General features: G+C 45.7%; 1 protein-coding gene across 1 annotated transcript; it reads left to right on the top strand.

The window, feature by feature from the left end:
• Window positions 1-27600, top strand: BRPF3 (bromodomain and PHD finger containing 3; the record flags this gene model as incomplete). Its single annotated transcript, XM_084257602.1, has 12 exons — window positions 1-1442; window positions 4235-4391; window positions 6613-6744; window positions 8589-8717; window positions 9005-9317; window positions 10057-10359; window positions 11874-12380; window positions 15325-15418; window positions 19148-19245; window positions 22270-22367; window positions 26040-26194; window positions 27417-27600. The coding sequence occupies 12 exons, from the start codon at window positions 1-3 to the stop codon at window positions 27598-27600; spliced, it is 3612 nt and encodes a 1203-aa protein (XP_084113728.1).

Raw genomic sequence — 27600 nt, 5'->3', positions numbered from 1 at the left:
ATGAGGAAGCCGCGCCAGAAGTCGCGGCAGAATGCCGAGAGCCGGCGTTCCCCGTCCCCGTACAGTCTGAAGTGCTCACCTACCCGGGAGACCCTGACATACGCCCAGGCCCAGCGGATTGTGGAGGTAGACATTGATGGACGTCTGCATCGTATCAGCATCTATGACCCACTGAAGATCATCACAGAGGATGAGCTCATGGCACAGGATATCACCGAATGCAATAGTAACAAGGAAAACAGTGAGCAGCCTCAGTTCCCTGGCAAGTCCAAAAAGTCTTCCTCCAAGGGCAAGAAGAAGGACTCCTGCTCCAAGCATGCATCCGGCACTTCCTTCCACCTCCCACAGCCCAGCTTCCGCATGGTGGACTCAGGCAGCCAGCCAGAAGCACCTCCACTGCCTGCTGCCTACTACCGCTACATTGAGAAGCCACCTGAAGACCTGGATGCAGAGGTAGAGTATGACATGGATGAGGAGGACTTAGCCTGGCTGGATATGGTTAATGAGAAGCGGCGAGTGGATGGGCACAGTTTGGTGTCGGCAGACACCTTTGAGCTGCTGGTGGACAGACTTGAGAAGGAGTCATACTTGGAGAGCCGTAGCAGTGGGGCCCAGCAGTCACTCATTGATGAAGATGCCTTCTGTTGTGTGTGTCTGGACGATGAATGCCACAATAGCAATGTCATTCTTTTCTGTGACATCTGCAACCTGGCTGTACACCAGGAGTGCTACGGTGTCCCCTACATCCCCGAGGGCCAGTGGCTGTGCCGCTGCTGCCTGCAGTCTCCCTCCCGGCCTGTGGATTGCGTCCTTTGTCCCAACAAGGGTGGTGCATTCAAACAGACCAGCGATGGACACTGGGCCCATGTGGTGTGTGCCATCTGGATCCCTGAAGTTTGCTTCGCTAACACCGTGTTCCTGGAGCCCATTGAGGGCATTGACAACATCCCACCTGCCCGCTGGAAACTAACCTGCTATATCTGCAAGCAGAAGGGACTGGGCGCTGCCATCCAGTGCCATAAGGTGAACTGCTACACCGCTTTCCATGTAACATGTGCACAGCGGGCCGGCCTCTTCATGAAAATTGAGCCCATGCGTGAGACCAGCCTCAATGGCACTATCTTCACAGTGCGCAAGACTGCCTATTGCGAGGCCCACTCGCCACCAGGTGCTGCCACTGCTAGGAGGAAGGGTGACTCCCCCAGAAGCCTGAGTGAGGCTGGAGATGAGGAAGGACTGAAGGAAGGTTGTGGGGAGGAGGAAGAGAAGGAAGAGGTGCAAGAGGAGGAAGAAGATGAAGGCCAAGGTGGGCCCCTTAAGGGAGTACCCAAGAAGAGCAAGATGACTTTGAAGCAAAAGATCAAGAAGGAACCAGAGGAACTGGGCCGAGATACACCCTCCACTGTCCCTATGGTCACTGTCCCACAGATACCTTCTTACAGGTGAGCCTGACGAGAAGGGCTCCCCAGGGACGCATAGTTTCTTGGGCTGGTGTTGGCCCAGAGCCAGGCCTCCTTCCCCAATCATGGTTAGTCAATGTCTGTTGTCTTCTGTGCCCTCAAATTTAGACTTCTCCTTTGGACTCTGGGCGTGCCTGGCCTGGTTTATGGTTTTGATTGTGCCCTCAGTGCAATGTATTTCATTTGGTTCAAGGTGAGACAAATACTTAAGTGGCTTAGAAATGTTTAGCATCCCTGGTCTTTGTAAGAGCCAGTTGTATATCCTTTCCCTTACTGACTGGTCTTTGCGACAACCTCGTATGGTCCCACACATCTCCTTACTACTTCAATTGAGAATCACAGTATCAAAGAGTTGGTGTCCCCTGTCCAAACCCCTGTCCAAAAAGCACTGTTCTGGGAATAATGGGAATTTCATGTGAAGGTTTTGTGGTATGGGAAAGACATGCTATTCCTCCTCTTGAGAAGCTTTTAGACTTGGGAAAGAGGCTCACTCAGTCAGCTGTATAATTAGTCAGCCACTCTGACTCCCACTGAGACAAAGAGGAATCATTGTACCTGTTTTAAGCCATCCGAGAGGTAGCTGGATCTGTTGGAGGGATGGAAGTTGGCAGAGAAGCAGGAGACAGGGAAAATTGTTCAGCAGAGGTTTATCTCAAGGGTTATGTTCATTAAAAAGCACACAGTGTTAGAGCAAGAAGGAATCTTGGCGATTATTCATCTAATGTAGTCCTTGCACCTTCTCCCACACCCCCAGATGAAGAAACCGCGACCACGGGAGGTAAAGTTTTTCACTCCTTTACTTATTAAACAAAATGTTTATTGAGCACTTACTATATGCCACGTCCTGTTCTAAGGGCTAGGACCAGGTCAAAAGTGACAGACCTTGGACCACATCTGGGGCTTGTAATGCCTCTAGGTCCTGTTCCTGCTGTCTGTTTCCCTTTATGAGAAGGATAGAGGGAAAAGAGTACTGGAAACTAGTGGGCAGTGAGTTTTGTGAGGGGAGTAGGTAACTAGATGTCTCAGGTTGCGAAGAAGACACTGAGCAGAGAAGATCAGGAGGGAGAGGTTCTTATTGTGAGCCATGGTCCTGAGTTATAATTCAGCCTACTGGAAATATGTCTTCTAGTCACAGAGTTGTTCTAGGCTACCTTCTTCCCTGAGGTGAGTGCATTGATGCTGTGTAGGCTGTTTATTCCCCATCTGTAGGCCATTTATTCCCCAAGGGGAGACTTTTTGGTGGTTACATCTGCCCTTGTAGATGCCTTTTGCAGGGGCTGGCTTAACATGCTCTTAGAGAGCCAGACAGATCTGTCACTGGATCCTGCTTCTGTCTTTACTACCTGTGTGACCTTTGGCAAGTCACTTCACTTCTTTAAGCTTTACCTTATTGTGGATGAACCTACCAGACAGTGCTGTTGTGGGAAATAAATGAGATAACGTAAGTAAAGCACTTAGCACAGCGCCTGGTAAATAGTAAGCGCTCAATAAATGGTGGCTACTGCTGCTGCTGCTATTTTATTATTATTCTTTTCCCTACCTGCATAAATGCTGTTGGGCCCTCCGTGGTCACACAGTTCTAGAGGGAGGGGGCTGCCTGCGTCTGGGCAGGAATGCTTGGCATGGGCATTGGTGGGGGATCTGTCCTTTGGGGAAAGGCCTAGGCTTTGATTTTGTAAGCTTGGCTTTGGGGCAGGAATGTCTGACTATGGGAAGGAGCAGGGCCTAGGTGAGCAATGTCGAGCTCAACATGCCCATTCTTCTTAGGTTCCACTTTCTTGTTCAGCTATGTTTATCTTGCTCTCATTGGAGTGAGGTGAAGAGAAAAAATGGAGGAAACACCGCAGGAGCACTGGGGCCTTGCTTACCTGGTGGATAACCAATTTGAGGACACAGCATGGTATAGCTGAGAGATCATGGATTCAAATCCCACCCAGCTCCACCATCTTCTTAGCTGTGACTTTGACAGTTTATTCAACCTCTATTCCTAAACTGCCTTTCCATCTTTTGTAACTTGGGAATAATGTTTGTTACTTACAGTGTGGGCATTAGGATAGAGATTGTAGACTTTTATTAATTCTCTTCTTATCCCTTTCTTTCCCCTGCCCCCCATGTTATTGGCTTAACCCCTGAGATTAATAAGACTACTTATCAGCTGATTTTCCATTCTCCTACATCTTTAGAGATTTTTTTTTTTGTCAAATATAGACATTGTAGGCTGTTGAGATTTCTAATGAAAAATAAGCAAAGTGATTCCAAGGGGTTGCATTTGAACTCAAAGTAGTAACCTGTGGTATTCCTGCTGGCTTTCCTTCCAGTTTGGCTGTGGACTACTCCCTGCTCTTGCAGTACCTTCATCCTTAGGGGGGCAGGAAGTTAGGCCATATTGCCTATAGCTTACTCAAGTTCCTGTTCCTTTTTTTTTTTTTTTGCTGTCTTTATCAAGATAAGGGTAGGGTGTTGGAGCGCAGGCCTATTTCTCAGGAGTCCAAAATCACAGGATACGGGGTTTCTGGGAGAGGATTCTTTCGGAGGATCAGGAATACAAGGCAGGAGATGGAAAATCAAATAAAATATCTCATGCTGAATCTGAGTCTGAGCTGCTTAACTTTGCTATCCTTTCCCAGCCTTTCTCTGAGGTGAGGCATTTAGCCACTTTGTTCTTTGCTCTTCTATTAGGTTCAGAAATGAACCAGGGTCTGGATAGGATGCACAGGCTATAATCTGTGCTGCCCACTGACCCTGTCTTTCAATCCCCTGTGCCTCTACTCAAGGTTGAACAAGATCTGTAGTGGTCTCTCCTTTCAGAGGAAAAACCAGTTCATGCAACGGCTTCACAACTACTGGCTGTTGAAGCGGCAGGCACGGAATGGTGTCCCCCTCATCCGGCGCCTGCACTCCCACCTGCAGTCCCAAAGAAATGCCGAGCAGGTAGGTGAAGTGGTGATTTGAAGGCATGCTGGCTAAGAACCAGGCAGACCAGTGGAGGGAGGTGGAGAGTGATGGTTGGGGTACCCTCCCTGAGCCCTCCTTGGAGTCTTTGCCTACAGACAGTCACCATCTTTTTACCAGACCATCTTTATACCAGACCATCTCTGGTGGGAGAGACTTGGCTTCGGAGCAGATTTGAGGGGAGTGTGGAGAGCTAGCCCAACTCCATATATGTGGGAAAAACCCTTTAGACATGGGAGAGAGGAAGAAGTGAGCTGAATAAGAGCCAGGGCAGCCACGTTGTATGAATTAGGAAAAAACGTACTTTCCTCAACACACTACACTATCCTCTGCCAAAAATTGTTTCATAGTAAATGTACATATTTGCCATCTAAGTTGTAGCATGCGGCCTGCCCAGTTGGGGTGATCTTTAGCCATTAGCAACTGGAGTTGCTTCACACTTAGTGTTTTCTGAAATGGTAGAGACCTCCTGAGAGACCTTCTTGCAAACATTTTCAATTCTCTCTCCCTCTTTACTTGTTCTGTTACTTCCCTCTTTAAATAGTCCCACATCACTACTCCAGAGATGAAGCAAGCCGTTATATCACTCTGGTGCCTCTGTGTTCTGTCTGATTTCAGTTTTGCATTCTGTAACACAAGTCTCTGAAGTGCAAATCAATATCTAGTCCTCCTCAAAATGAGCCACCTGCTCCCCCAAAGACTCCCCTAAAACATTCGTGACCTTTGCATAGCCCAGCAAATCTTTCCTCAGATTCTCACCATACTGACTTGGGCTGCATTTGACATCACAAATCACCTTGTCTGAGAGAGCCTCTCTTTGACATAATTTCCAATTCTTTCACCCTGTTTGTATCCCATACACATCCTGCTTCTTATTCCTTAATTTTAACATTCCCAGGGTCTTGACTGCCTGATGCTTGGCTTGGAGAGCTTGTCTACTTGTAGTTGCAAGTAACTGTGGCAGTAGCTCCAGGTTTCTCTTCTTGTCCTTGTCTGGGGCAGAGGAAATGTAGACAGCCACGTAGGTGTTCTCTTTCTTCCCCTCAGTAAACTTACTTGCCCATTATTTGCATGGAACCTTTTCCCTCCTGACCTCAGATGGGCCCCACCTTGATTTTTCCCTCTATAATGAACCACAGTTAATAGTAAGCTGTTTGGGGTTTCATCGGTATACTGCCCCCCATTTCCATTCTGCAGCTACCCTGCTCATCCATGCCCCCTTAACTTCAATAATAGCTTTCTAGATGGTCTCTGGATTCTTGTTTTGTCTTTGCTCTACAACAGGCAGTGTCTTATTCATACACCATTTTCTATCCTGTCACTTCTTTCCCAGAATTTGTTCCCCATTGGGAAGGCCATTTCCAGGCTCTTTTGCCTGATGTTTGAGGCCTCTTAGCAACTGAATCCTGGGTCTTGGCTTCTCTGCTTTGGTGAGCCCATTTTTCTCATCAACATCATTAACTTCTACACTTCTGCTTTGTGGGCCTTTTGGTTCTAAAAGAGGCCTTACTGCCTGTTCATCCATGCCCACCACTACATGTGAAACCCTAGTAAGATTGCTTCCCCCAGGACACCTTTCTTGGTCTAACTCTGACCCATTCAGATCCTCTCTATTTTATACTCTCAGCATTTTATATTCAGTTTATACAATCAGCTTTTGTTGTCTTTATACTCCTATGCCTTTGCATATCAAACCCTAGGCCTTTTCCCTCCCTTAACTATACTGTAGCCTGCTCTAGACATAGAGATCACATTTTTGATGATGGTAGCGGTGTTTTACCAAAGTTTTTTCAAGTCAGTTAGTACAAGCTTGTAAAAACTCCATTTTGTCTTCTGGCCAAGTTGAAATTCGAGGGTGAAATTCTTTCCACCCCTGAGGTGTCTATTAGTTTCCTTCTGAAATTCTTTCCAGCCCTGAGGGGCACAGCTGCTCTCTGGTGTCCCCAGGGGCAGGAGAAGCAGTTCCAGATCTCACTACAGCAGTGGTTACTATGCTGCAGTGAAGAAACATTATCATAAAGCTGGGGGAGCCTGGGAGGGAGACAAAGGGTGGTGAGCGGTGGAAGGGCCCCTGGGGACTTGGGTCAAGAAAGGGGACAGGCCCTTACCTGCCAAGGTCCTGTTAGGCTTGAACAGGGAGACAACAGGGAGAGAAGCAGGAGACTCCCTGCTTCTCTTTCCTTTCCTTTCCCTTCTGCAGCGAGAACAGGATGAAAAGACAAGTGCAGTGAAGGAAGAGCTGAAATACTGGCAGAAGCTCCGACATGACCTGGAGCGGGCACGGCTGCTGATTGAGCTGATTCGGAAGAGAGAGAAACTCAAGAGGGAACAGGTAAGATGGGCCCCAGCCCCAGGGCTCTTATTTAAGATCTTTTTCTCCCACTATCAGTGTGATATCATGAGACCTGGGCGCCCCTACCTGGGTGTCAGCTTTCTTTCTCGCATTCCTGCCCATGCTGTGGTCTCAAGGTCTGCCTGCTCTACATGAGTGTCATGTAGAGAACCCTTTGGGGCTCTAGTGTCCTCAACATAAGTTTAATGTCATCTGAGCGGATCCATCTCTGGAGTTTCTGATTGAGGAAATCTCAGGGGGAGTGTCTGACCTTGAATATTTCACAAAACTCACGCCATTTTGAAAACCTGTCTTGGGAGCGTTTGAGGATTCTCACTTGGCTTTTAAATACTTTGGGTCTTGAATCATTTAAATTTTCTAATCTCTGTTCAAGAAGATTTTAAACTTCCAAACATAGGGAATGTTGAGTTAGTTTAGCATAGGGGTTAGAAATACGAGCTCTGATACTAGATTGCCTGGGTTTAAATTCTCACTCTGTCACTTACTGTTTATGTGACCTTGAATAAGTTGCTTAATTGCTCTATACCACAGGTTCCGCAATTGTGAAAGGGGGTAATTAGAACCTACCTCATGTTGTGAAGAGTAGATGAGTTAGTACATAGAAAGAACTTAGAACAATGCCTGACACATAGTAGGGCTTATAGAAGTATCAGTTATTATTATCATTATTATTTTATTTTTGTTGATAATTACCTAGAATATTTGCTGTAGCACTCTGCACATGGCAGAGAGCAAATGCTATTAATTGAATGGATGATAAGCCAAAACTGTTCTCTCTAGTCGAGGAATGGCAGCTATTACTCGCATCCTTCAGAGGCCTGGTTAAAGATTTTCCTTTCTTTTTCCGAACTCCACATGACTGTTCACCTCCAGCACAGACTCTTCTTAGCTAGCAGGCCTCAAGCATGAGTTTCCACTTTTGAGCCTGGCAACTCTTCCTATACTTAGCTTGGGTGACCATGGAGGACATCTCAGGATCTCCATGCGTATAAATTGTGTGTCATCCCAGGCCTGGTCCCACAGTTGGACCTTTCTGCCTGCCTTTGATTCAGAGAAATGAAAGGGAAAAGAAAGCAGGCACATCTGTTTTGATGTAACCAAGGGACAGAAACTTTCCATAGTCTAATCCATGTCTTCTTAGCCTTTTCACATTAGGGTACACATAGAAAATAACATTTGTGTAGCAAACTACTGTAAATATATGAGCCTACCTCCTGGTTACATCACAGTAGGCCTGCCTGCTTCTTTTGAGAGGGTGAGCCTGGAGCCCTTGGCCATGCCAGGCTGACCCAGGCACCCCATGTGCCAATATCTCACCCCATGCGTCAATATCTCAGCACACTAGTAGGAATTCTAGCCAAGGCACATTGTATCATCATTGTGTTCCTTGGGCTAACCCTTGACGTGGCTTTGAATCCTGTCTCTCTTCTTTTCTAATCAGGTGACCTTGGGCTAGTGATTTCAAGATTTCTCTTGAAATATCAGATTCCATATTTCTCAAATGGGGATAATAACATTTTCTCTTTCTGGGTTATTGTAATGATTGAGGTAATATAGAGAATCAGTGTGGCAAGGTAGTCAGGAGCACATACTATATAACCAGAATCTCTGGGATTGAATCCCAGCTCTGCCCTTTATTAGCTGTATTATCTTGGGTCAGTTATTTAGTTTCTCTTTGCCTCAGTTTCCACTTTATAAAATCTCTTGTCTGTATCAAACTCACATACTCATCCCTATTAGATAAAATGCTTGGTATTTAGTAAGGGCTAAAAAGCTTTAACTCTTTGTGGGGAATGTTCTGATCTCTCCTGGGTCCTCCACAGGTCAAGGTCCAGCAGGCTGCCATGGAGCTGGAACTGATGCCATTCAATGTTCTGCTGAGGACAACATTGGACTTGCTGCAGGAAAAGGACCCCGCACACATCTTTGCTGAACCTGTCAACCTGAGTGAGGCAAGTCCCCCCACCCCCCACTTCCTGATCAGTGAGCCCTTCCCAGACTGAAAACAGGGCTGAGTGGGCCAGGATGGGGTTGAGCCACAGGATATACAAACCAGGGAATGTCTGATAAGACGGGCCCATCTGAGGAGTCTGCAGGCCAGGGTGGGCTAAGGCCCTGGGATTCTTGAGTGAACCCACTGTGGCCAAACCAGACACTGGGGAGGCAAGAGTACCAGTGAAGGGTGTACCTGTTTGGCTAGTAAATGGTTATTGTAATTGTACAGGTTTTATATGTTTAGGTTCCAGATTACCTGGAATTCATATCCAAGCCAATGGATTTTTCTACTATGAGGCGGAAGCTGGAATCCCACCTGTACCGCACCCTGGAGGAGTTTGAGGAGGACTTTAACCTTATAGTTACCAACTGCATGAAGTATAATGCTAAAGACACAATTTTCCACCGAGCAGCTGTCCGCCTGCGGGACCTCGGGGGCGCCATTCTTCGGCACGCCCGGCGGCAGGCAGAGAACATCGGCTATGACACTGAGAGGGGCACCCACCTGCCCGAGTCTCCCAAATTGGAGGACTTTTACCGTTTCTCCTGGGAAGACGGTGAGAAGCTTGGATGGGTGGGGAGGAGAGGGACCAGGCCGAGGTACAGGAACAGAGCCCAGAGAACCAGGGATCAGGGTGGGTCTTGGGGCAATAGAGTAGACTTAGGAGCAAAGCTGGGTGTGGGCACAGGCTGGGACATACCTGCTTGTGGCTGGAATAGTTCCAAGAGTTGAAGTTTAACTATTTTATTGAGTACTTCTTAAATGGTAGGAATTGGTAATCAGGCATTCGGTGTTTGTTTTAAAAGCCAGAGTCTTACCAAGGGTCTTCCTCTCTTGGATTCCCTGTTCTGTGACATTTGAGCACAGGGTCAGGGGAGTGTTAAGCTAGTATATGACCGGCTCATTCAGAAGAGTGCAGATAGAGTACCAGAAAAAAACAGAATTGCCTCTGAGCCCTGTATTCTGACTGCCTCTGCTTTCTGCTTCTCGATGGCAGCAGCCAAACAGTCACTGAGGCCAGGGGATTGCCAAGCTGCCTCGTGCCTTCTCCACAGAGCCAGTAATCATGACTGTGAACTGCTTCCTGCAGATGTTTCCCAGGTTCTGACCATGTCCCTGTGGCTGCCCTCCAGGCAGTGGTGTTGCCAGGGTCAAGGCCCCACAGTGATGCTGCTGGAAGCCACTGGCCCAGGCATTCCAGGAAAATATTTTGCATCCGAAGGATTTGGCCCCTTTCCCTTGTCCTGGGCTGGAAAGTTCCTTCAGCCCCTTCTGTCCTCCCTTCTCCCTGGCAGTGGACAACATCCTCATCCCAGAGAACCGGGCCCATTTGTCCCCAGAGGTGCAGCTGAAGGAGCTGCTGGAGAAACTGGACCTGGTGAGTGCCATGCGGTCTAGCGGGGCCCGGACCCGCCGTGTCCGCCTGCTGCGCCGGGAGATCAATGCCCTGCGACAGAAGCTGGCACAGCCACCACCACCACAGCTTCCATCACTGAACAAGACTGTGTACAACGGGGACCTGCCAGCAGGGCCCCAGGGGGACGTGGCTGTGCTGGAGCAGGCCCCACAGGAGGAGCCAGAAGACGAAGGGGACAGAGGTGAGATTCCCTGGCGGGCAGGGGCGGGGTGGGTGGGAGTAGGGTAAGGGTGTCAGGTTAAGCTGAGCTCCCATAATGGGAGCATCCTTCCCTGAGTTTCTGTCTGACCCCTGTAGATAAGTAAAGTCTTCAAGCACGTAACACTTCCATGTATATCTAGAGATGATTTTCAAAATATTTGACAGTCTGTAGAGACCAGAATTTATCAGAGTAGATGTTCACTATAGCAGGGGCCCTTTCAGAGGCACATGTAGACTGTCTGGTCATCCCAGGTGTGGGCTGGCGCCTAGCAGCTAGCGATTTCTTAACCAGTGTGAAAGTATTTAAATATTTTTACCTCATGTAACCGTTTTGCACATACCAGTTACACATTAGCTTGCTTTACTCCATCATGTAGAGAGAGTTGTGGTATGGGGGGATAGAAGAGAAAGACTAAAGATGGTCTTGGCTCCTGAGCTGGCCAAGTCCGCAGATCCATTCTAAACAGAAAAGCAGATTGCCTTCTCTGAGAAAGTGATTCTCGACACCCGGGAGCCTCATAACATGAGCTGCTTCCCATCTCCCCTCCTTCATTGAGGATAGAATTCTCTCTCATACCTGCCCTTGTGTCTGAGTTATGGCTTGCAAGGACCTGTCACTTACATAGTTCAGAAGCTTGGAAGTATTTCTGTAGGTTAGGGGGCCAAACTGCAGGGAATGGCCCATTTTCTTTTAGGACAGCAGGGAATGGGGATGGGGTAAGAAGTCACATTTGGCATTTGGAGACTTTGTGTGTGGCAGTATCTCACTCTGGAGTGGTGGCAGTGCACTGTCTGTAGCAGTTTCACTTGGAGGGTTTCAAACCAAATTCCCAGGCCTGACCCCTCAGAGATTCAGGTTAGGCAAATTTTGGATGGTGGCTTGGAAGTCTCAGTATTTAAATTCAAGACCATAGTGAACATTTTTGAGAACCAATGATTTAATTTACTTGGTTCCTCCCCTTTCGCCCCTCCCCACCCCCCCATTTCCACATTTGTAAACTTGCTCTTTGTTTGTCCTGCTTGCTTTACTTGGGTGATAAGAAACAAAATACACTGATAGATGGGAAAACACTTGCATCCATTGAGAGTTGTAGACCTAATCTGCAGAACTGAGACTTAACCTAATTATTGATTAAGCAGGTGGTTTTGACTTTTTTGAGTGTAGGGTAATGGTTTGAAACCCTTACTTTATCAGACTTATCTGGTAAATTTTTTTTTTTTTTTAATATCTTTAGAGATTTGATTTTACTTGGCCTGGGATGGGACCTTGGCATTCGAATTTTTAAGAAACTTCCTAAGTGATACTGATACATAGCTAAGGGTGAGAAAATCAGCGTTGATAAAACTAAGCACTATGTTCTCTTTGCCTCAGACCTAATACCTAGGGTGCATCTGAACTTCTCCTCTTTAGTTCTTGGTATTAGGGTCAATATCTGACTGACAGGGGAAGACTTTTTCTAAAATGTTGAAGCAGGTTCTCTTTTTCTTTAACAGATGACTCCAAACTGCCTGCCCCACCCACCCTTGAGCCCACTGGACCTGCACCTTCCTTGTCTGAGCAAGAATCCCCTCCAGAGCCCCCCACTCTGAAACCCATCGATGACAGCAAACCTCCAAGCCGATTCCTAAAGCCCAGAAAGGTGGAAGAAGATGACCTTTTGGAAAAATCACCAATGCAGCTAGGGAGCGAGCCCTTGCAACGCCTGCTGAGTGATAATGGCATCAACAGACTGTCCCTCATGGCCTCCGATTCCCCTCCTGGTGCCCCGCTCAGTGGTGTGGGCCGCCGCACATCAGTCCTCTTCAAGAAGGCCAAGAATGGGGTTAAGCTACAGAGGAGCCCAGATGGGGCCCTGGAGAACGGCGAGGACCATGGTGCAGTGGGCTCTCCTGCCTCACCCGCCAGCATTGAGGATGAGCAGCATTCCAGGAAGCGGCCGAGGAGCAGGAGCTGTAGTGAGAGTGAAGGGGAGAGGTCCCCCGAGCAAGAGGAAGAGACAGGTGACCCTGCCTGTGACTTCTCTCACTACATCTCATCTGCTTTCTTGCTTTGCTGTACCAGCTGGCATCTCCCCCAGTTGGCCACCTCCCCAATGGACCCTGTGGTTACCAATAGTAGCATTAAGAGCTCCATAGCTCATAGTTGGGTCTGGCACACTGAGTGGTGTGGCCTGGGGAAAATAGGCTTTGAACAAGTGCTTTGAGATGACGAGTTGTATCTAGGGCTCTCTTTGGTCCTGAGGGGAATATAAAGCGGTATATGAGAAAATGGTCCCTGCCTTCATTTTAGTTCATTTATTCATCTCATATATATATAATGTGTGTATATATATATATATAAAATGTATATATATACACGTGTGTGTGTGTGTGTGTGTGTGTGGCATTTATTTTAGGCACCGGGGGAGCAAAATCAATGAACAAAACAGACACAAGCCTCCTTCTCCCTTATAGGGGAGATATACTAAAAGCAAATGAGTATGAGTAAAATGTTTCTTGTATTAGAGGCTGTGGAAAAAAATCCAGCAGAGAAGGGGTGAGGGTATACTGAAGTGTTAATGAAGAAGGATGGCCAGGAAAGGCCTCTGAGGAGGTGATATTTTGAGTAAAGATCTGAAGGAGTTGGAGATAGGAACTATTTGTGTGTTTGGAGGAGGAACTTTTCCTAAAGGATAGACAAAGACTTGCAAGTGCACAGGCCTTGGAGGCGGGAGCGTGCTAGCATGTCTGAGGGACAGTGAGGGATGCCGTGTAATTGCAGCAGTGTGAACCAGGAGGTGATAAATAACTGAGCTAGGTAGTTGGGGCTTGATCACTAAGGAATCCTTACTATTATCCAGCACCAGCTAGTCACTGTTAGGTGATAAAATAAATCCGATTCAGTTCCAACTAGGGAAGAGCTCACAGTGCAGTGGAAGACTAGGTGGTCTCCCAAGGTGCAGAGATGTCACAGTGCTACACAGCATGTGGCTCTGTCTCAGGTGACAGCACTACTGGAGGTGTTCAGGGACTGTGAGCTGGAGTTGGGAAGGCCCTTTGGAGGAGACTATGCCTAAGCTGGCTTTAGGGAATGAAGGCAGACTAGAAAGGAGCAGATGGAGTGAAGAGCTCAGGGCCAGGTATGGGAACAAGGAGGACAGAGTTCCTGTAAGGGACAGTGTGACCGGGCACTTCCTGGAGTGTCAGGAGCCAAGGCTGGATGGAGAAGATGGGCTTGGCTGTGTAGGGCCTTCATTGGCAGACATAATAGTTTAATCTTGGTGAGATAAGGAAGGCCAGCTTGCTTGGCAGGGAGGGGGCCTCCTGGCTTTTGCTCCTCATTTTCCTCTCATGTCCTTTCATATGGGGACTTTGGGCGCTGTGTCCAGCACATGCTCTTCTGTCTTTCTTCCTGACACTTTGTTTACAGCAATACCTTCCCTTCCCATCTGTCCAAGCTTCACTGTATTTGGGCAGTAGGTTGGTATATAGAATCAAAAGACCTAGTCAGGCAAACCTGAGTTCAGATCCTATCTTCTACCAGCTATGTATCCTGAGCAAATTAATTAATCTTTCTGACTCTGTTACCTATTTCTAATATGGGCCTAGTGATACCTACCTGGTCGGGCTCCAAGTATTGGAAACAACCCATATAAAGCATTTGGCACATAGCAGTAGATGGCAGTGGTTCTTGTCATCCTTGCATCTGTATCAGGCACAGCCAAGCAGTACTGAGAATACTGCACTAAAACTGAAAAATCCTGATATCAGGAAATAGATCTGGAATCAGCCTCATCCAACCTGAGAGGGCCTACTGCTTGAAAATACTGCTGGAATCTGTTTCTCCCCCCAGTGTCCCAGCTGCTTGGCACCCAGGAACACTTAATGAGGCTCACAAAAACAGCTGTTGATACTTTACAGATGAGGCACCTGAGGCACAGCTGGCTCTGGCAATTAAAATTGAGGTCATGTTAGAGGCACAGCCAGGTCAGAGTCAGGTATCTTGTCTTGGATCAGTGTTCTTACACGTGTGACTTGCCTCATCGTTTTCCGGCTAAGGTGTCTATGACTTAAAGCTTTTGAGCTCTTGGCTTAATTCTCAGGCTTCTATGACTCTGGATTGTAGTAAAGGATTGGATTGATGGAAAGGAGAGTTGAAGCCTTCACAGCAGTTGAGAATCATGTTCCTGGGGTGACCTGACGGTCTTCATTTGCCGCTGAAAGGCTCCCTGCTGTAAATAGACCTTCTCTCATTCATACTTAATAGTGTCTTTTACAAGTGAGAAGGTATTATCTTCACTTCACAAAATGAGAAGCCAAGGTTTATAGAGGAAAAGGGGCTTGTATATCAGAGCCCAGTCTAGAATCCTGGGAATTTTGACTCCCATCCCAGGAAGGTCTTGAGGGCTTCAGTTCTATTGAATCCTCCCTCACCCCCCATTCTCAACTCTGACTAGCCCTGCTGGATATCTCAGGGTGTGGTTGAGATGGCCCTTATCCTGCCCCAACCTCCCCTGACACCATCCTAAAAGAATGAAGCTAGCTGTTGCCAGTTGTGTGATAGATTGGTGTGTGTTTATCTGAAGAGGCAAGATGGGTGGGCTCCCCAAGAAGAGACTCCCTGATAATTGAGACTTGAAATTAGAAGCAGATTCAGGGACTTGAGAGCTAGTGGGAGTCTTAGTATTTCCTTTCATAGCTAAGTCTACTCTGTACTGTGTTTTCACTGAAGTAAAACCGGAAGGATGGGAGGGAAATGCAGTATCTGTTCACTGCCCTAGCCAATAATATTCCCCCCAAACCATTACCAAGTTTTCTCTCTACTACCCAAGACCCACCTCCCACAAGGGAAAGAATAGCCATCCCCTTCCCCCAACCCCCTCACTGAGGTGAGGTGACTGCCTCATTGCAGCATATGTCCAGAGGAAGGTTTCTACATCAGACTCACTCTGTATGTCCTTGGCAGGTGTGACCAATGGCTTTGGAAAACATACTGAAAGCGGGTCTGACTCGGAATGTAGTTTGGGTCTCAGTGGTGGACTGGCATTTGAAGCTTGCAGGTAAGAACACTTGTCCCCAAAGTATTGTTGGCAGCTCTGCCTGTATTTTCAGTTCAGCTATAGATTGAAGCTCTTCTGCTTATCTTGGTTTTTGTTTTCTTCCCCGACCCTTACTTTCTGAGGCCTCCGGCCTGTAACTCTGGGGGCTCCTAAGAAACTGTGTGACCCTTGACTCTCAGGTCTGCTTTGACTAGAAAGGGAGGAGTGGCACTGATGCTTCACAGGGTTTGTGGAGCTGAATTTGTTCCCAGAGGTGGGGACAGCCAAATCTCTTGCCTGGTGAAGTTAATATGTGAGCCACATTCCCCACCACCAGACCCCACCCCCACCCCCAGCAGATAACCCAGCTTATTACAGACTTGGTTTCACCCTTTGCCTTTTGGAGTATCTTAGCAATGGCCTTTTTGCAGGTGTGGAATGGGAATGAGAAATGAAGAAGTAGTAAAAGACAAAATAGTCTTTTATTCAGACAAAAAGGCCCCATCTCTCCATCCTTGAGCTGCGGAGGGATGTATTTCTTTTCCCATTCTTTTACTTGAAGGCAAGATCTTGCAATCAGAACCTTATAAGTCCAAGAGTCTGTTGAATCCCTGCTCTGATCTCTGCGCTCTGTGACACTCCAGGGAGCATGGGGACTTTTGGAAATGAGAGGCCCATTTTCACATAGGAAAAAAAAAATTATTCTTAAGACGTCCTCATGGTTCTTCCACATGACTGCTGGATGACTCCAGGGTTCAGAGTAGGGTGGGAAGGTGTAAGGTGCCACCAAAAGACTAAGTTTGAAGCACTCCTAAGGTACTTGGGCTGCACCCTCTGTTAGATACTCACTCTGCCCTGGCTGTGGGGTTTCTGCAGGGGCTCCAGGAGGTCACCATTACCCTTTAGTTCCCTACTGTGGCAGAGACCAGCTTTCAGTGATGCTTTGAGACCTTCTTCCCTACTCCTCCCCGGAACTACCTAGCTTTTTCCCTTCATGCTGCTACCTCTAGAGATAAAGGGAGACTAGATGGGGAAAAAAAAAACAGCAGGTATGGAAAAGAAGCCTTTAGACTCTTAGAAGGTGCTTCCAGCCTGGTCCTGGATCAGGGTTCCTGACTTTCTTCAAAGATAGAGTGCTTGGAAACCCAGGTTTTTTGCGAGTGGGATTGCCAACTCTCCCTTTCTGGCTCCTGAATAAAGGAGGAAGGTGTGTTGGGGTTTTCCTCCATGAAGAGTGCCCTTAGCTATGAGCCACAGGAAGTAAGACAGACCAGTTTCTGGTTAACCTCCAATTCAGGCGATGTGTTTACCTTCCTGCAGAATTCCAGGCCAATGCCATTGATTTCTCTGGGACCCTGCTGGATGTTGGAACAATACATTTCCTCTTCAACTTGGCGGTTCTTAGCAGAAATCCAGAGTTTAAAATAGGGTGGTTCAAGGGCTCTCACTACAGGTTTTGTTTTGTTTTTTTCCTGTAGCATTTTTTCCTCCTACACTGTGGTGATTTAAGTACATAAAGGAAGTTATTTATTATATTGAAATCATAATCCCAGAGTTAAAAAGAACCTTGAAAGAATGTCTGATCAAGAGTGCTGACTCCCCACCTGCCCCTTCGTTTATCTCTTCAGATGATTTATTTTTTAATTTTTTTTTGAGATTTATTTATTTATTTATACAAGCACTGGGGTGCAGTCAGAAGCAGAGGAAGGTGAGAGAATTCACCAGAGCCGGAGCGGGGAGCAGAGCAGGCAGAAGGAATGAAGTACACTGCTGAGGGGAGCAGCGGGCACGGCAGGAGAGGTCTGTCGCGCCATGTGGGACCCTCGCCAACGGCCAGGGATTGAACGGGCGCTACAGAGGCTGCAGGCAGCTTCGCAGCCCAGGGCTCAACTGCTGCGCCACCGGGGAGGCCCTCTCTTCAGATGATTTTCTGAGCAGTTTAGGACTGTGGCTCACTCAGCCAAATATTAATCATTGAGCACCTACTGTGAGCCAGGCACTGTTTAGGTGTCTGTTCTTATGGACCTTATCTTCTAGAGGCTAGAGATGAAATAAAAATAATTGTAGATTGGCCTGGGTAACTTAGAAGAGGACTGAAATGCAGGCCATGAGCAAGTCACTCACACTTCTTTCTATGAAATAGGGACACACCGACAGAGTTTGATGTTCTGTTCAGCTCATCTCAGAGTTCTTCATTTGATAATACAACAGTAGTTTGTAATATTTAAAGTGAAACATTAAAATTGACTGCCCTTCATATAATAATAGTGATAAGTAACTGTTGTTTATTGAGTACTTGGTACATGCAGTACTGACTGTTTTCTGCGTCTGAATCCATTAAGTCCTCACAGCAACACATGGGAGGATACATACTTCAAGAAGTAAAGTGACTTGCTCAGTGTCACAGAATGAACTAATGAGTAGAAGAGCCAGGTTATGAACCCTGGTAGTTTGGCTTCAGAGATTATCTATTAGCCACTTAGCTGTGTCCTTTTCTATTATATTTGAAGCTGTCCCTCCTGATCCATGGTATAAACTGAGAGGTTTTCCTTGTAAAGCTATTAGCACCTTTTGTAAACAGCCTAAGAGTCTTTAGGCCAAGTAACAGATTTTAATGGTGTGAGTGGGAATTGAATCTTAAATATAAAGCTATGGGTGGGTGTTATTTATTTTTTTCCCCAAATAAATCCTAATTTTGACTATACGACTACTGGATACGGAAGGGCTATGATTCATTTTCATTGGGTTCTGGTTGTGCAAGATTATCTGTATAGCAACATGATAAAGTCAGTTAGGATTCAGTAAAACAGTTCCCTACTCTCCAACCAGTCCTAACATGGCCTCTTCTTACCCCACCAACAGTTTTTTAAGCATTTTTGCTTTGCTGCAGATTGTTGACCTGTCTTTTAAGCTGAAAAAATTACATAGCAGTAATACTTTCAAAGTTTGGATGAAAAGAGCACCATTCTTGCTTAGAGGCTCCCAGCTATGACTATACATTAGAATTGCATTAAGAGCTATTTAAAAATACCGATGCCTGGATAGGTCCCAATTACACCATTACTCTGGTGTTACTAGTCTCGTTTATTTTGCTTATTACTATCTAGCTTTTGTCTAATATATATTTGTTTTACTTCCTTGCAATAGCCTTATAAAAAATTGTTCTATTTGTTACTTAAAAAAATCCATCTCTATCTAAGAAAAACTTCACACACGAAGTGGAAGTGAGAAGTGAATTTTTTCCGAGCCTAAAAATGTCTTTTCTAATTAAGGAAGTAAGACAAATCCTTTAGAGAAAAATTGGGAAAGAGGCAAATTTTTGTACTGCAAAAATAAATTGGTTTCTGAAGAAGCAGCAGTGTGAACCAAGGGTAGAAATCTGGGCAGATGTCAGATAGCCACACCACCTCATAGCTATACTGCTTAGACTCTGGAAGGATTGACGAGTACCGGGCATGACCTTTCTTTCCTCTGGATGAATTCCAAGGTCCCCAGGCAAGAGAGAAGGCTGCTGCTTCCAGATTCAGTCCTGCCATGTAGATGAAATGGTTGTTCTCAAAGCCTCATAGCAACTTTGTGGTCAGAGTGGGTCATGGGTTAGTATGAATTTTTAAGGGAAGATGAGAAACCATTGTTCTTGAAGGACTTCAGCAACTCTACTACTATCAGCTATGGGAGAGCAGGCATTGGCATCTTAGTCATTGAAGTCGCTCATTTTGCCCCTCTCTTCCTTCCCTATTGTGTACGCAGTGGTCTGACACCCCCTAAACGTAGCCGTGGGAAGCCAGCCTTGTCTCGAGTGCCCTTCCTGGAAGGTGTGAATGGAGACTCTGACTACAGTAGCTCAGGTGAGGAGTGGTGTACAGGTGGATCTGGGGAGGCAGGAAAGTGGGGGTGTGGCTAAGGCCTTCCAAAGCCAGCTCCTGAGCTCCTCCAACTCTTGGGCAGGGAAAAGGGTATCACTCCCATGCCATTCATCCTTTTTTAAAATTCATCGTACATTTGAATAGATAATACATAACTATGGTAACAAACAAAAAAGTACAATAATGAAAAGCCAGCACTTGCCTCCCTGGAGCAACCATTGTTAGCAGGTTTTTTTTGTGTCTTTCTCGGTGTAATCCATACATACACAAGCTAAAATTTGTGTGTATATTTAAGAGAACAAGTTGGGAAGTCTAATATACACCCTCCTCTAAACCATGCCATTTTTTTCAGTTATTAATAAATCGTGAAGAGCTGCTGTGCTCTTGGTCAGTTGCCTAATGCCCCATTCATTACATAGGAGTATCATCATTTACTTAGCCAGCCCTCCACAGATGGGTGTTTAGATTGTTTTCATTTATTTGTTATAATCAAGATGCACTGAGCAACCTTATACAGAGATCATTTTGTGTCCATGGGGATTATGGAAGTGGGGTTGTTGTATTGAAGGAAGTGTGTTTTGTAATTTCGATAGATACTAACTGCCGGCCTGCCCTCACTGGAATAACCCGTGATAGCCTGTAGCACTGAATCTCACACATAACCCGGTCATTTCATGCAATCCAGTGCTTTCAGCCTTCTCCTCAAGAAATGTTCTACTATATCTGATCCAAGTGGTAGAATGACATGGGTCTTGTCTCCTTGGACCAAGGGAGAGACAGGGTGGTGTTAGGTGGAGATGGTGCAGAGCGGGCTGTTCTCTGAGTGCATCTGTGTCTAGCCCTCCCTTGATGGGTGTGCACTCTGGATACCCTGTCTTTGGCACTTCCAGCTAACACACAAATTTCATAGACTTCAGGGTATCTCTTCTCCCCTTTCCTTTGTTCAATTGTTTTATTTTCCCTTAGCACCAGTTTCTTTCTCGTATGTGTGTTGACGAATGTGTGTTTCATTACTATCTGACTATCGGTGCCCAGAATGTGGGCTTCATGTCTAGGTGAGTTTGTACAACTTGCACAAAACTGAAAGCAGACTAGCACATATACTTTGTGCCAATACATTTTATCCTTATTTTTAAAACCATGCACTTGCTAAAATAATGCTAAAGGAAATTGACTTCCCACTGTCCCATCACCTCAACATAGTTGTCTTCATTTCTCTGTATATTGACTTTTGTTTATTTCAGGCACATTTTAACAATACACTAATCCAAAACACTTGCTCTTTCATATTCTCCTTTTTTTCAATGTTATCATACTCTTTTCGTGTTGACATACAACCTTCATATATCTTGTTACTAGAACAATATATCTTCTAATCAATGTATTAAAATTTACTTAATCATTCTATTATTAGACATTGAAGTTACTTTTCTTAGAATAAATTCCCAGGGAAGGAATTTACTGGAGCAGATGGTTCATACAATTTTTTATGGCTCTTGAGACATACTTCCAAATTATATTCTGAAAGGCTAGGACTGATCTGTAATTTCCTCAGCACCAGTCCCCCACTACCACTACCACTAATGACTTAATAGGCGTAAGACAATACCTCATTATTATTTTAGTACATTTTCTTTAAAATTATAAATGAGAGTAGTTATGTTTCCTTAGAAACATGACTTCTACTCTGGGATTTGGGCCATTTTCCTTGATTGAGTGTGATCACCTCCCCATTCCCAGTTTATAGGCACAGGGAAGGGAAGGCAGGTGTTGCTAGTGCATTGGGTACACAATAGAGTAAGCTGAAAAGTGGAATCCCTGCCCCAGGTGGGGCATTTAGTGTAAGGTTCTGACAAGAAGCAGGCTTGTGAAGAACCTGCGACCTGCTTGGCTCTGCTGAATGCTATGCATCCGGTAACCTGACGACTAGGTGTGGTCCTGTCAAAAAATACTTTATTTAGCAAGTGGGTATACTGGGATGTCCTTCCCAGCCATCTTTTCCCATGAAGCCTCCATCATGAGGTTTCCCTGCTCAGGGAGGCCCAGAGAGTAGTCTGTGGCTTTGCCAGGCTGGGTTTTGGTCCTTCTCCATGGGGCCCTGATGATAATGCAGTTTCAGTTTTCCAAGGAGCACCATTTTAGGGTTCTAGTCCAGAGGTCGGCAAACTGTAGCCTGTTGACTATTTTTGTAGGGCCCATAAACCAAGAATGGTGTTTAAATTTTCAAATGATAAAAATAAAGCCAAAAGAACTATATTTTCTGTGAAATTTCTCACATGAAAATTATGTAAGATTCAAATTTCAGGGTCCAAAAATAAAGTTTTATTGGGACACAGCATGATTATTCCTTTATGGGTTATCTATGGCTGCTTTCATGCTGCAACAGCAGACTTGAGTACAGTCAGCCCTCTGTATTATTGGGCTGTGTATTTGTAGATTCAACCAATCTCATCAACAATGTAAACTATGTTGATAGGTCTATGATAGTTTTATCTGTCCTGAACATGAGCAAACCTTTCTTCTTGTCATTATTCCCTAAACAATACAGTATGTAAAAAGTTATGTAGCATTTGTGTTATTCTAGGTATTATATACAGATATCGATTATATAGAGGTGATTCAAATCGTACAGGAGAATGTACAGATAGTTATATGCACATTCTGTGCCATCTGGTATAAGGTACTTAATCATGTGCAAATTTTGGTATCTGGTAGATTCCTAGAACCAACTCTCTCCAGATACCAATGTGCAGCATTAGTTGCAACAGAGACCATGTGGCCTATAAAACCTAAAGTATTTGCTATTTGGCCCTTTATAGAACAAGTTTGCCAACTTCTGATCTAGTCTAAGAACTTCTAAGGAAAGGGCAGGGAAGATGAAGGGTGGAGGGGATGTCGCTGACTCATTCCTGGGCTGCCCCAGTTAAATGGAGGCTACAGGCAGGCCTCCTGGGCACCATTCCAAGTCCCCTTTGGGCACTGTCTTCCCCCCTCCCCCACCCCCAGGCAGAAGCCTCCTGATGCCCTTTGAAGACCGCGGAGACCTGGAGCCCCTGGAGCTGGTGTGGGCCAAGTGCCGAGGCTATCCTTCCTACCCTGCCTTGGTGAGTCTGCCCCAGACGCCACCCTCCTCCCTCCTCTGGGCGGTTTTGGCCCCTGCCTTGCCTCGGGGGCTTATCTGATTGGATCAAGCCGGCAGACTGTGGTGGGGTCCAGGTGCTTTTGACTACCAAAGGGAGGGAGGTTTTACCCCAGCCTGGGTGGGTCAGACTAGCAAGGCTCCCAGCTTCGGATACCTCTAATAGGCGAAAGTCTGCAGACAGAGACTACAGCTCTTAGGGATTTAATAGCATTTATTTATTTGCTTATGCATGAAAGTACTATGTACTCTTCGCAGAGAATTCTAAAAACTGCAAAAAATGCTTAGATGTTTTATTAAACATCTGTCACCTTAAGTTCTTTAAATACTGAGGAAGGTATGGTTATTCTCATTTTGTAGGGAAGAAAGTAAGACTGTTACCCATGGCCATCTAGCTGTTAAGTTACAGGGCTGGAATTTGAGTCCAGGGCTTTTCAAAAAGTGTGATGTCAAAGCCTGTGTTCTGAGCCACGGAGTTCAAAATCATCCACAGTCCTATCTAGTCTATTCGGAGATAAGCTCTTGGTGTATATCCACTCAGCTGCCTTTTTTGTTTAATGCATAGATGTGCATATACATGAGACTGCCCTCTAACCTCCCTTTCATTTAAGCATACCATGAACATGCATGTCATATGCCATTAAACATTCTTCAGTGTTACCTTAATGACTGCGTTGTGTCCACTTGCTTGTATGTACCTTATTTTTACCATTCTCCAGTTGGTTGTCTTACATTATTTTGAATTTTTCATTATAATAAACAGCCAGCAATGAAACATCATGGTAGCTTTGCTGTTGTGTACATCCGTGATTATTTCTTTACAGTGAATTCTTAGGAGTCCATTCTTGGGGCAAAGTACTTGCAAAATTCTGACACAAATCACTAAGTTGCCCTTTAGAAACTTGGTTCCAGCTTCTACTTCCACCAGCAGTAACTAAAATTTCCATTTTTCCGTAGTAGTAGTAGTAGTAGTAGTAGTAGCTAAAAATTCTATTTTTATCATTTTGAGGGTCTTTTCTTAGAGCTCTTTCTGTATTGGGGAGGTAATATACAACTGGTCCTGGAAGATGCTGATCCAAACCTTTGGGACAATTCGAGCCATCTGGGGAAATTTCTAGAACAATGTAGAAACTAAGTCCCCATCTTAGAACCACCCAGTTAGACTTTCTGCGACCAGAGCGAGGCATGAATAGTTTCTCAAAGCTTCTGGGTGATAAGTAACCACAGTTGAGCACTGCCCCACTAACCTTATGTATGCACACACAGCGCTGGCTTCTCCCATTTCCTTCATATCTGGTTCTTTCAAGTCTAACAGCAGCCTGTTCAGGTCAGGAGGGCAGGAACTCTTAATTCTTTTTGGACTGATGAGGAAACCACAACTCCAAGAGTTCTGTGACTTGCTAGAGCTCTTTTTGCCCAGCCGGCCTCAATTCTTCATCCATATCCGGTGGGGAAATCTTACTGTGATTGCTTGGGCCTGTGGCAGCCTTTATCAGGCTACATGCGCTGCTGTAGTGAGACATCCCGCCTAGGCTGGCACCGAAGAAGGGACTGAGGCTGTGCAGGTCTTGGTTTTGGTTTTTAAAACTCTTACAGAGCAAGAGAGCGAGTCTAAAACTGATCTTTTTTTTTTTCTTTAATGATGATGTTAAGTATACATTTTCTTTTGTGATTAAAGAAATTTAATTACTACCAGAATGCAAGCTGTTTTATTTGGTTTATGCTGTCCTAATTGTTTTCCTATGCATACTTATATATGTTCTTGCATTCATACTGAATACACAGTTTTTAATCATTTTGTTTCTTTAAAAAAAAAAAAACTTTTCTATAAAAGTCAATTATTTGCATTATAGAAGTTTTGGAAAAATAGAGAAAAGCAACACAAACCTTACCTTTCTAACATGTCAATTGTAAGCATTGTGTATCATTCCTTCTATTTATTGTTTATATACTTCGCTGTGATAATAATGTAAGCATTTATTATATGTTAAATTTTATTGCAAACTTTATTTCCATGTTTTACATCTGCATAACATTCATTGAGTGAATGGACCATTGTGTATTATTTTAGGACACATTTGCCTCTGTCTTCTTTAAAAGGGAGTAGAGCTCCTGGTACTGCTGATCTTACCAGTACAGCTCTGGTTCCGTAGCACTCACCTTGTTTCTGCTTTTGGTGGGGGAGGCAATGGAAGGAGAGTGAGCGCATTTTTCATAATCTACCTCTCTTTCTGAGACAGGAAACTAGCATTGTTTAGCCAAGAGGAAACATAACAGCGTCACTTCACTGTCTTGTTCAGTAATTGAAATGCAGGAGAGCTTCTATGGTGATTCTCATTAGGACTCAGTTTCAGTCACAAGAGGAACAGAGGCTGGAAGAGAAGAGTTTTGACCAAACTCACAGCTGGGAGCAGGGTAGGGATGGTTGTTCCTTAAATTCTTAACCAGAACACCTGCTTTTGGCTGCTATCTTGAGAGGAATGTAGGGAAGCTGGCACACACCCAAAGTTAAATAATGAGAGCAGTTTATTATGCGAAGAGGCCCCCTGGGACAGGGTATAGGAATTAAGATTGCACCGTCTCTGGAGAAAATGCTTCCTCAGTAAGTTTCCAAGTCTCTCTGGCCTTAGTGCATAGAGATTATTATCAGCCAGAGGCTGTGTAGGAGGCAGCAGGCAGCAGAGGCCTACGCCTTGTCCAGGCGTTCCAACCTTGGGCTCAGCCAACTGCTTCCTTCTGTGCTAGGCATTTTCTTCTATCAGGAAATGCCTGTTGCAGACTTCTCAGCATCAGCAAGAGAATGAAATAAGAGGATGATGTGTGAATAATTAAGAACTTTGGTAACTTTGTCAGTGCTCTATAGGTTTAGAGAATTATTGTTGTGTTGGTACCACCAAGGTTGCTGAGCTCCCCTGCCTTGTGGCATGTGCAGCCTTGAGGATTAATTCCTCCACCCGCAGTTGTTTCCAGCCACATCATTCTCTTTCCAGCGATCCTCCAAGCTCGGTCTTCTAACTTCTCACTGATCTTACCATGTGGAGTCACAGATATATCTGGTCCATGTTTCCAGGAAAGATTATAGTCAGACAGAATGGTCAGAGGCTTTGATAGGTAAAGCCAAAAGAGATGGGCGCTCTTGCTGATGCAGAACCTTCTTCATAGCTGCGCTGTAAAGGAAGGACCCTGAGCATTTGAAGTGAATTGCAGAGATTCTAAGGGGAAGTTGATAGGGGAAAAAATGGCCTTCATTCTTCTCCCAAAAGGGACATTGGGAAGGAATTTACTAATCAGGCCTGGATATCACAAGCACCCCACTCAGTTTGGACACCCTCATTGCTGGCTTCTCATTACTTCTGCTTCAGCTCCAGGGCCTGACAATTCATGGAACAAGCTTCCTAATCAGGAAAACATGGTTGGGCAGAGCCAGAGGATTAGGACAGTGAACTAGGAAACAGTCAAGCTTTCCATTTTGGGATACTGAGGTCATGGAAGAGGTCAGCTCATCCATCACTTGGTTGTAAACAGGGCCTGGCCCCTGCATAGCTTTGGTGTGGGGTAGTTCAGCTGTTGGTTCTGGGGTAGACCACCTACTCACCCGTCCACTCCCAGCTGAATGCCATCTCCCTTCTGCCTCCAGATCATCGATCCCAAGATGCCGCGGGAGGGCCTCCTGCACAATGGCGTCCCCATCCCTGTCCCCCCACTGGATGTGCTGAAGCTGGGAGAGCAGAGACAGGCCGAGGTTGGAGAGAAGCTCTTCCTTGTCCTCTTCTTTGACAACAAGCGCACCTGGTGAGTGGCACTGCTGCTGGGGAGTGCAGCATGCAGGCTGAGAGGCCAACCAGGAGGCTGTGCAAATGATGATGTTCTTGAGAGGTACCCAGAAGCTTCGGGCTCAGTCACCTACCTTCACCCTGGTGAAGTGAGGCATTACCTGCCAGCATCTGGCCTGCACTTGCCATGTTAGTGGTAACTTAGTGTTGCTAATAACACTGATTAATAGAAACTGAGGGGTGTCACAGATCAGATTTCTTGGGAAACTTTCTGAGATAGAGAGTTGTATCAGAAGACTTAATGAGAAGTGTGGGGGTGAGGGATGCAACTTGGAAGTTAAGTTGTAGCACTTGGTACAGAGGCCTCAGCTGATCCTCTATGGAGAGCTCTGGAACTGGGTGCTTATTAGATGTCTCAGGAATAGCAGATGTGCCTTTGTATCCCCATGTGAGCCTCTCAGCTGCCAACACTCCCAGTTATTATGGGAGTGCACGTCTCAATCTTGGGGTGGTTTGTGAACACCTTAAATTTTCTCTTAGAACCATCAGGTAAGTTCTGTTACCTGTGTGTATGGAATATGAGAAGGTAGGACTAGCTCATAAAGGTAGTAATAGGAATAATAGTTACCACTTACTGTTTACTAGTGTCCTTATGCAAATTGCCTTATATAGGTGATCACATTTAATCCTCATTTAAGTCTTCATTAATCCCCACCCAGTTCTGCAGATGAGGAAGCTGAGGCTCAGAAAACCAAGACCCTGTAGCCAAAAATGGGATAAAACCTAGCTCTAGCTCCAAAGGCTGGCTCTTAGCCACATTCTAGATTTACCAGGGGATCTTAAAAAAAAAAACCAAAAAAAACCACATGAGCTGCACGCCTCACTAGAGATCAATTTATCAGCTCTTGGCATTAGCATTACTTCCGAACTATGGCTCCCTATTCCCCAAAGGAGGGCCCAGAGCTCTCCAGACAGCTTAGCTGGTCCCAGAGAGTGGCACGTGGCCCTCTAGGTTCCTGACAACCCACTAAGCACAGTGAGCTACCAAGACATCCAGGAAATGGCCTGGCTGCAAAACAGGTCCCTCAAAGGCCTCCTGCCTGCGCTAAGTCTGCTTCTCTCTAACCTGTCCCTTCCCCCCCCCCCCCACCTGACTTCGCTGGTCCTAGACAAGTGTGCCAAGAAGAACCCTCTTGTGAGACTCACCATAGCCCAGACCTGTTACTATGCTTGTATTTTAGGCAGTGGCTCCCAAGAGACAAAGTCCTGCCCCTGGGTGTGGAAGACACGGTGGACAAGCTCAAGATGCTAGAAGGCCGCAAGACAAGCATCCGCAAGTCTGTGCAGGTGGCCTACGACCGAGCAATGATCCACCTGAGCCGCGTCCGGGGACCCCACTCCTTTGTCACCTCTAGCTACCTGTAA

Source organism: Talpa europaea, assembly GCF_964194135.1.
Source record: "Talpa europaea genome assembly, chromosome: 2".
Lineage (NCBI taxonomy): Eukaryota > Metazoa > Chordata > Mammalia > Eulipotyphla > Talpidae > Talpa > Talpa europaea.
Note: the sequence above shows the minus strand (reverse complement) of the source record. Positions and strands in the feature narration are given on the sequence as shown.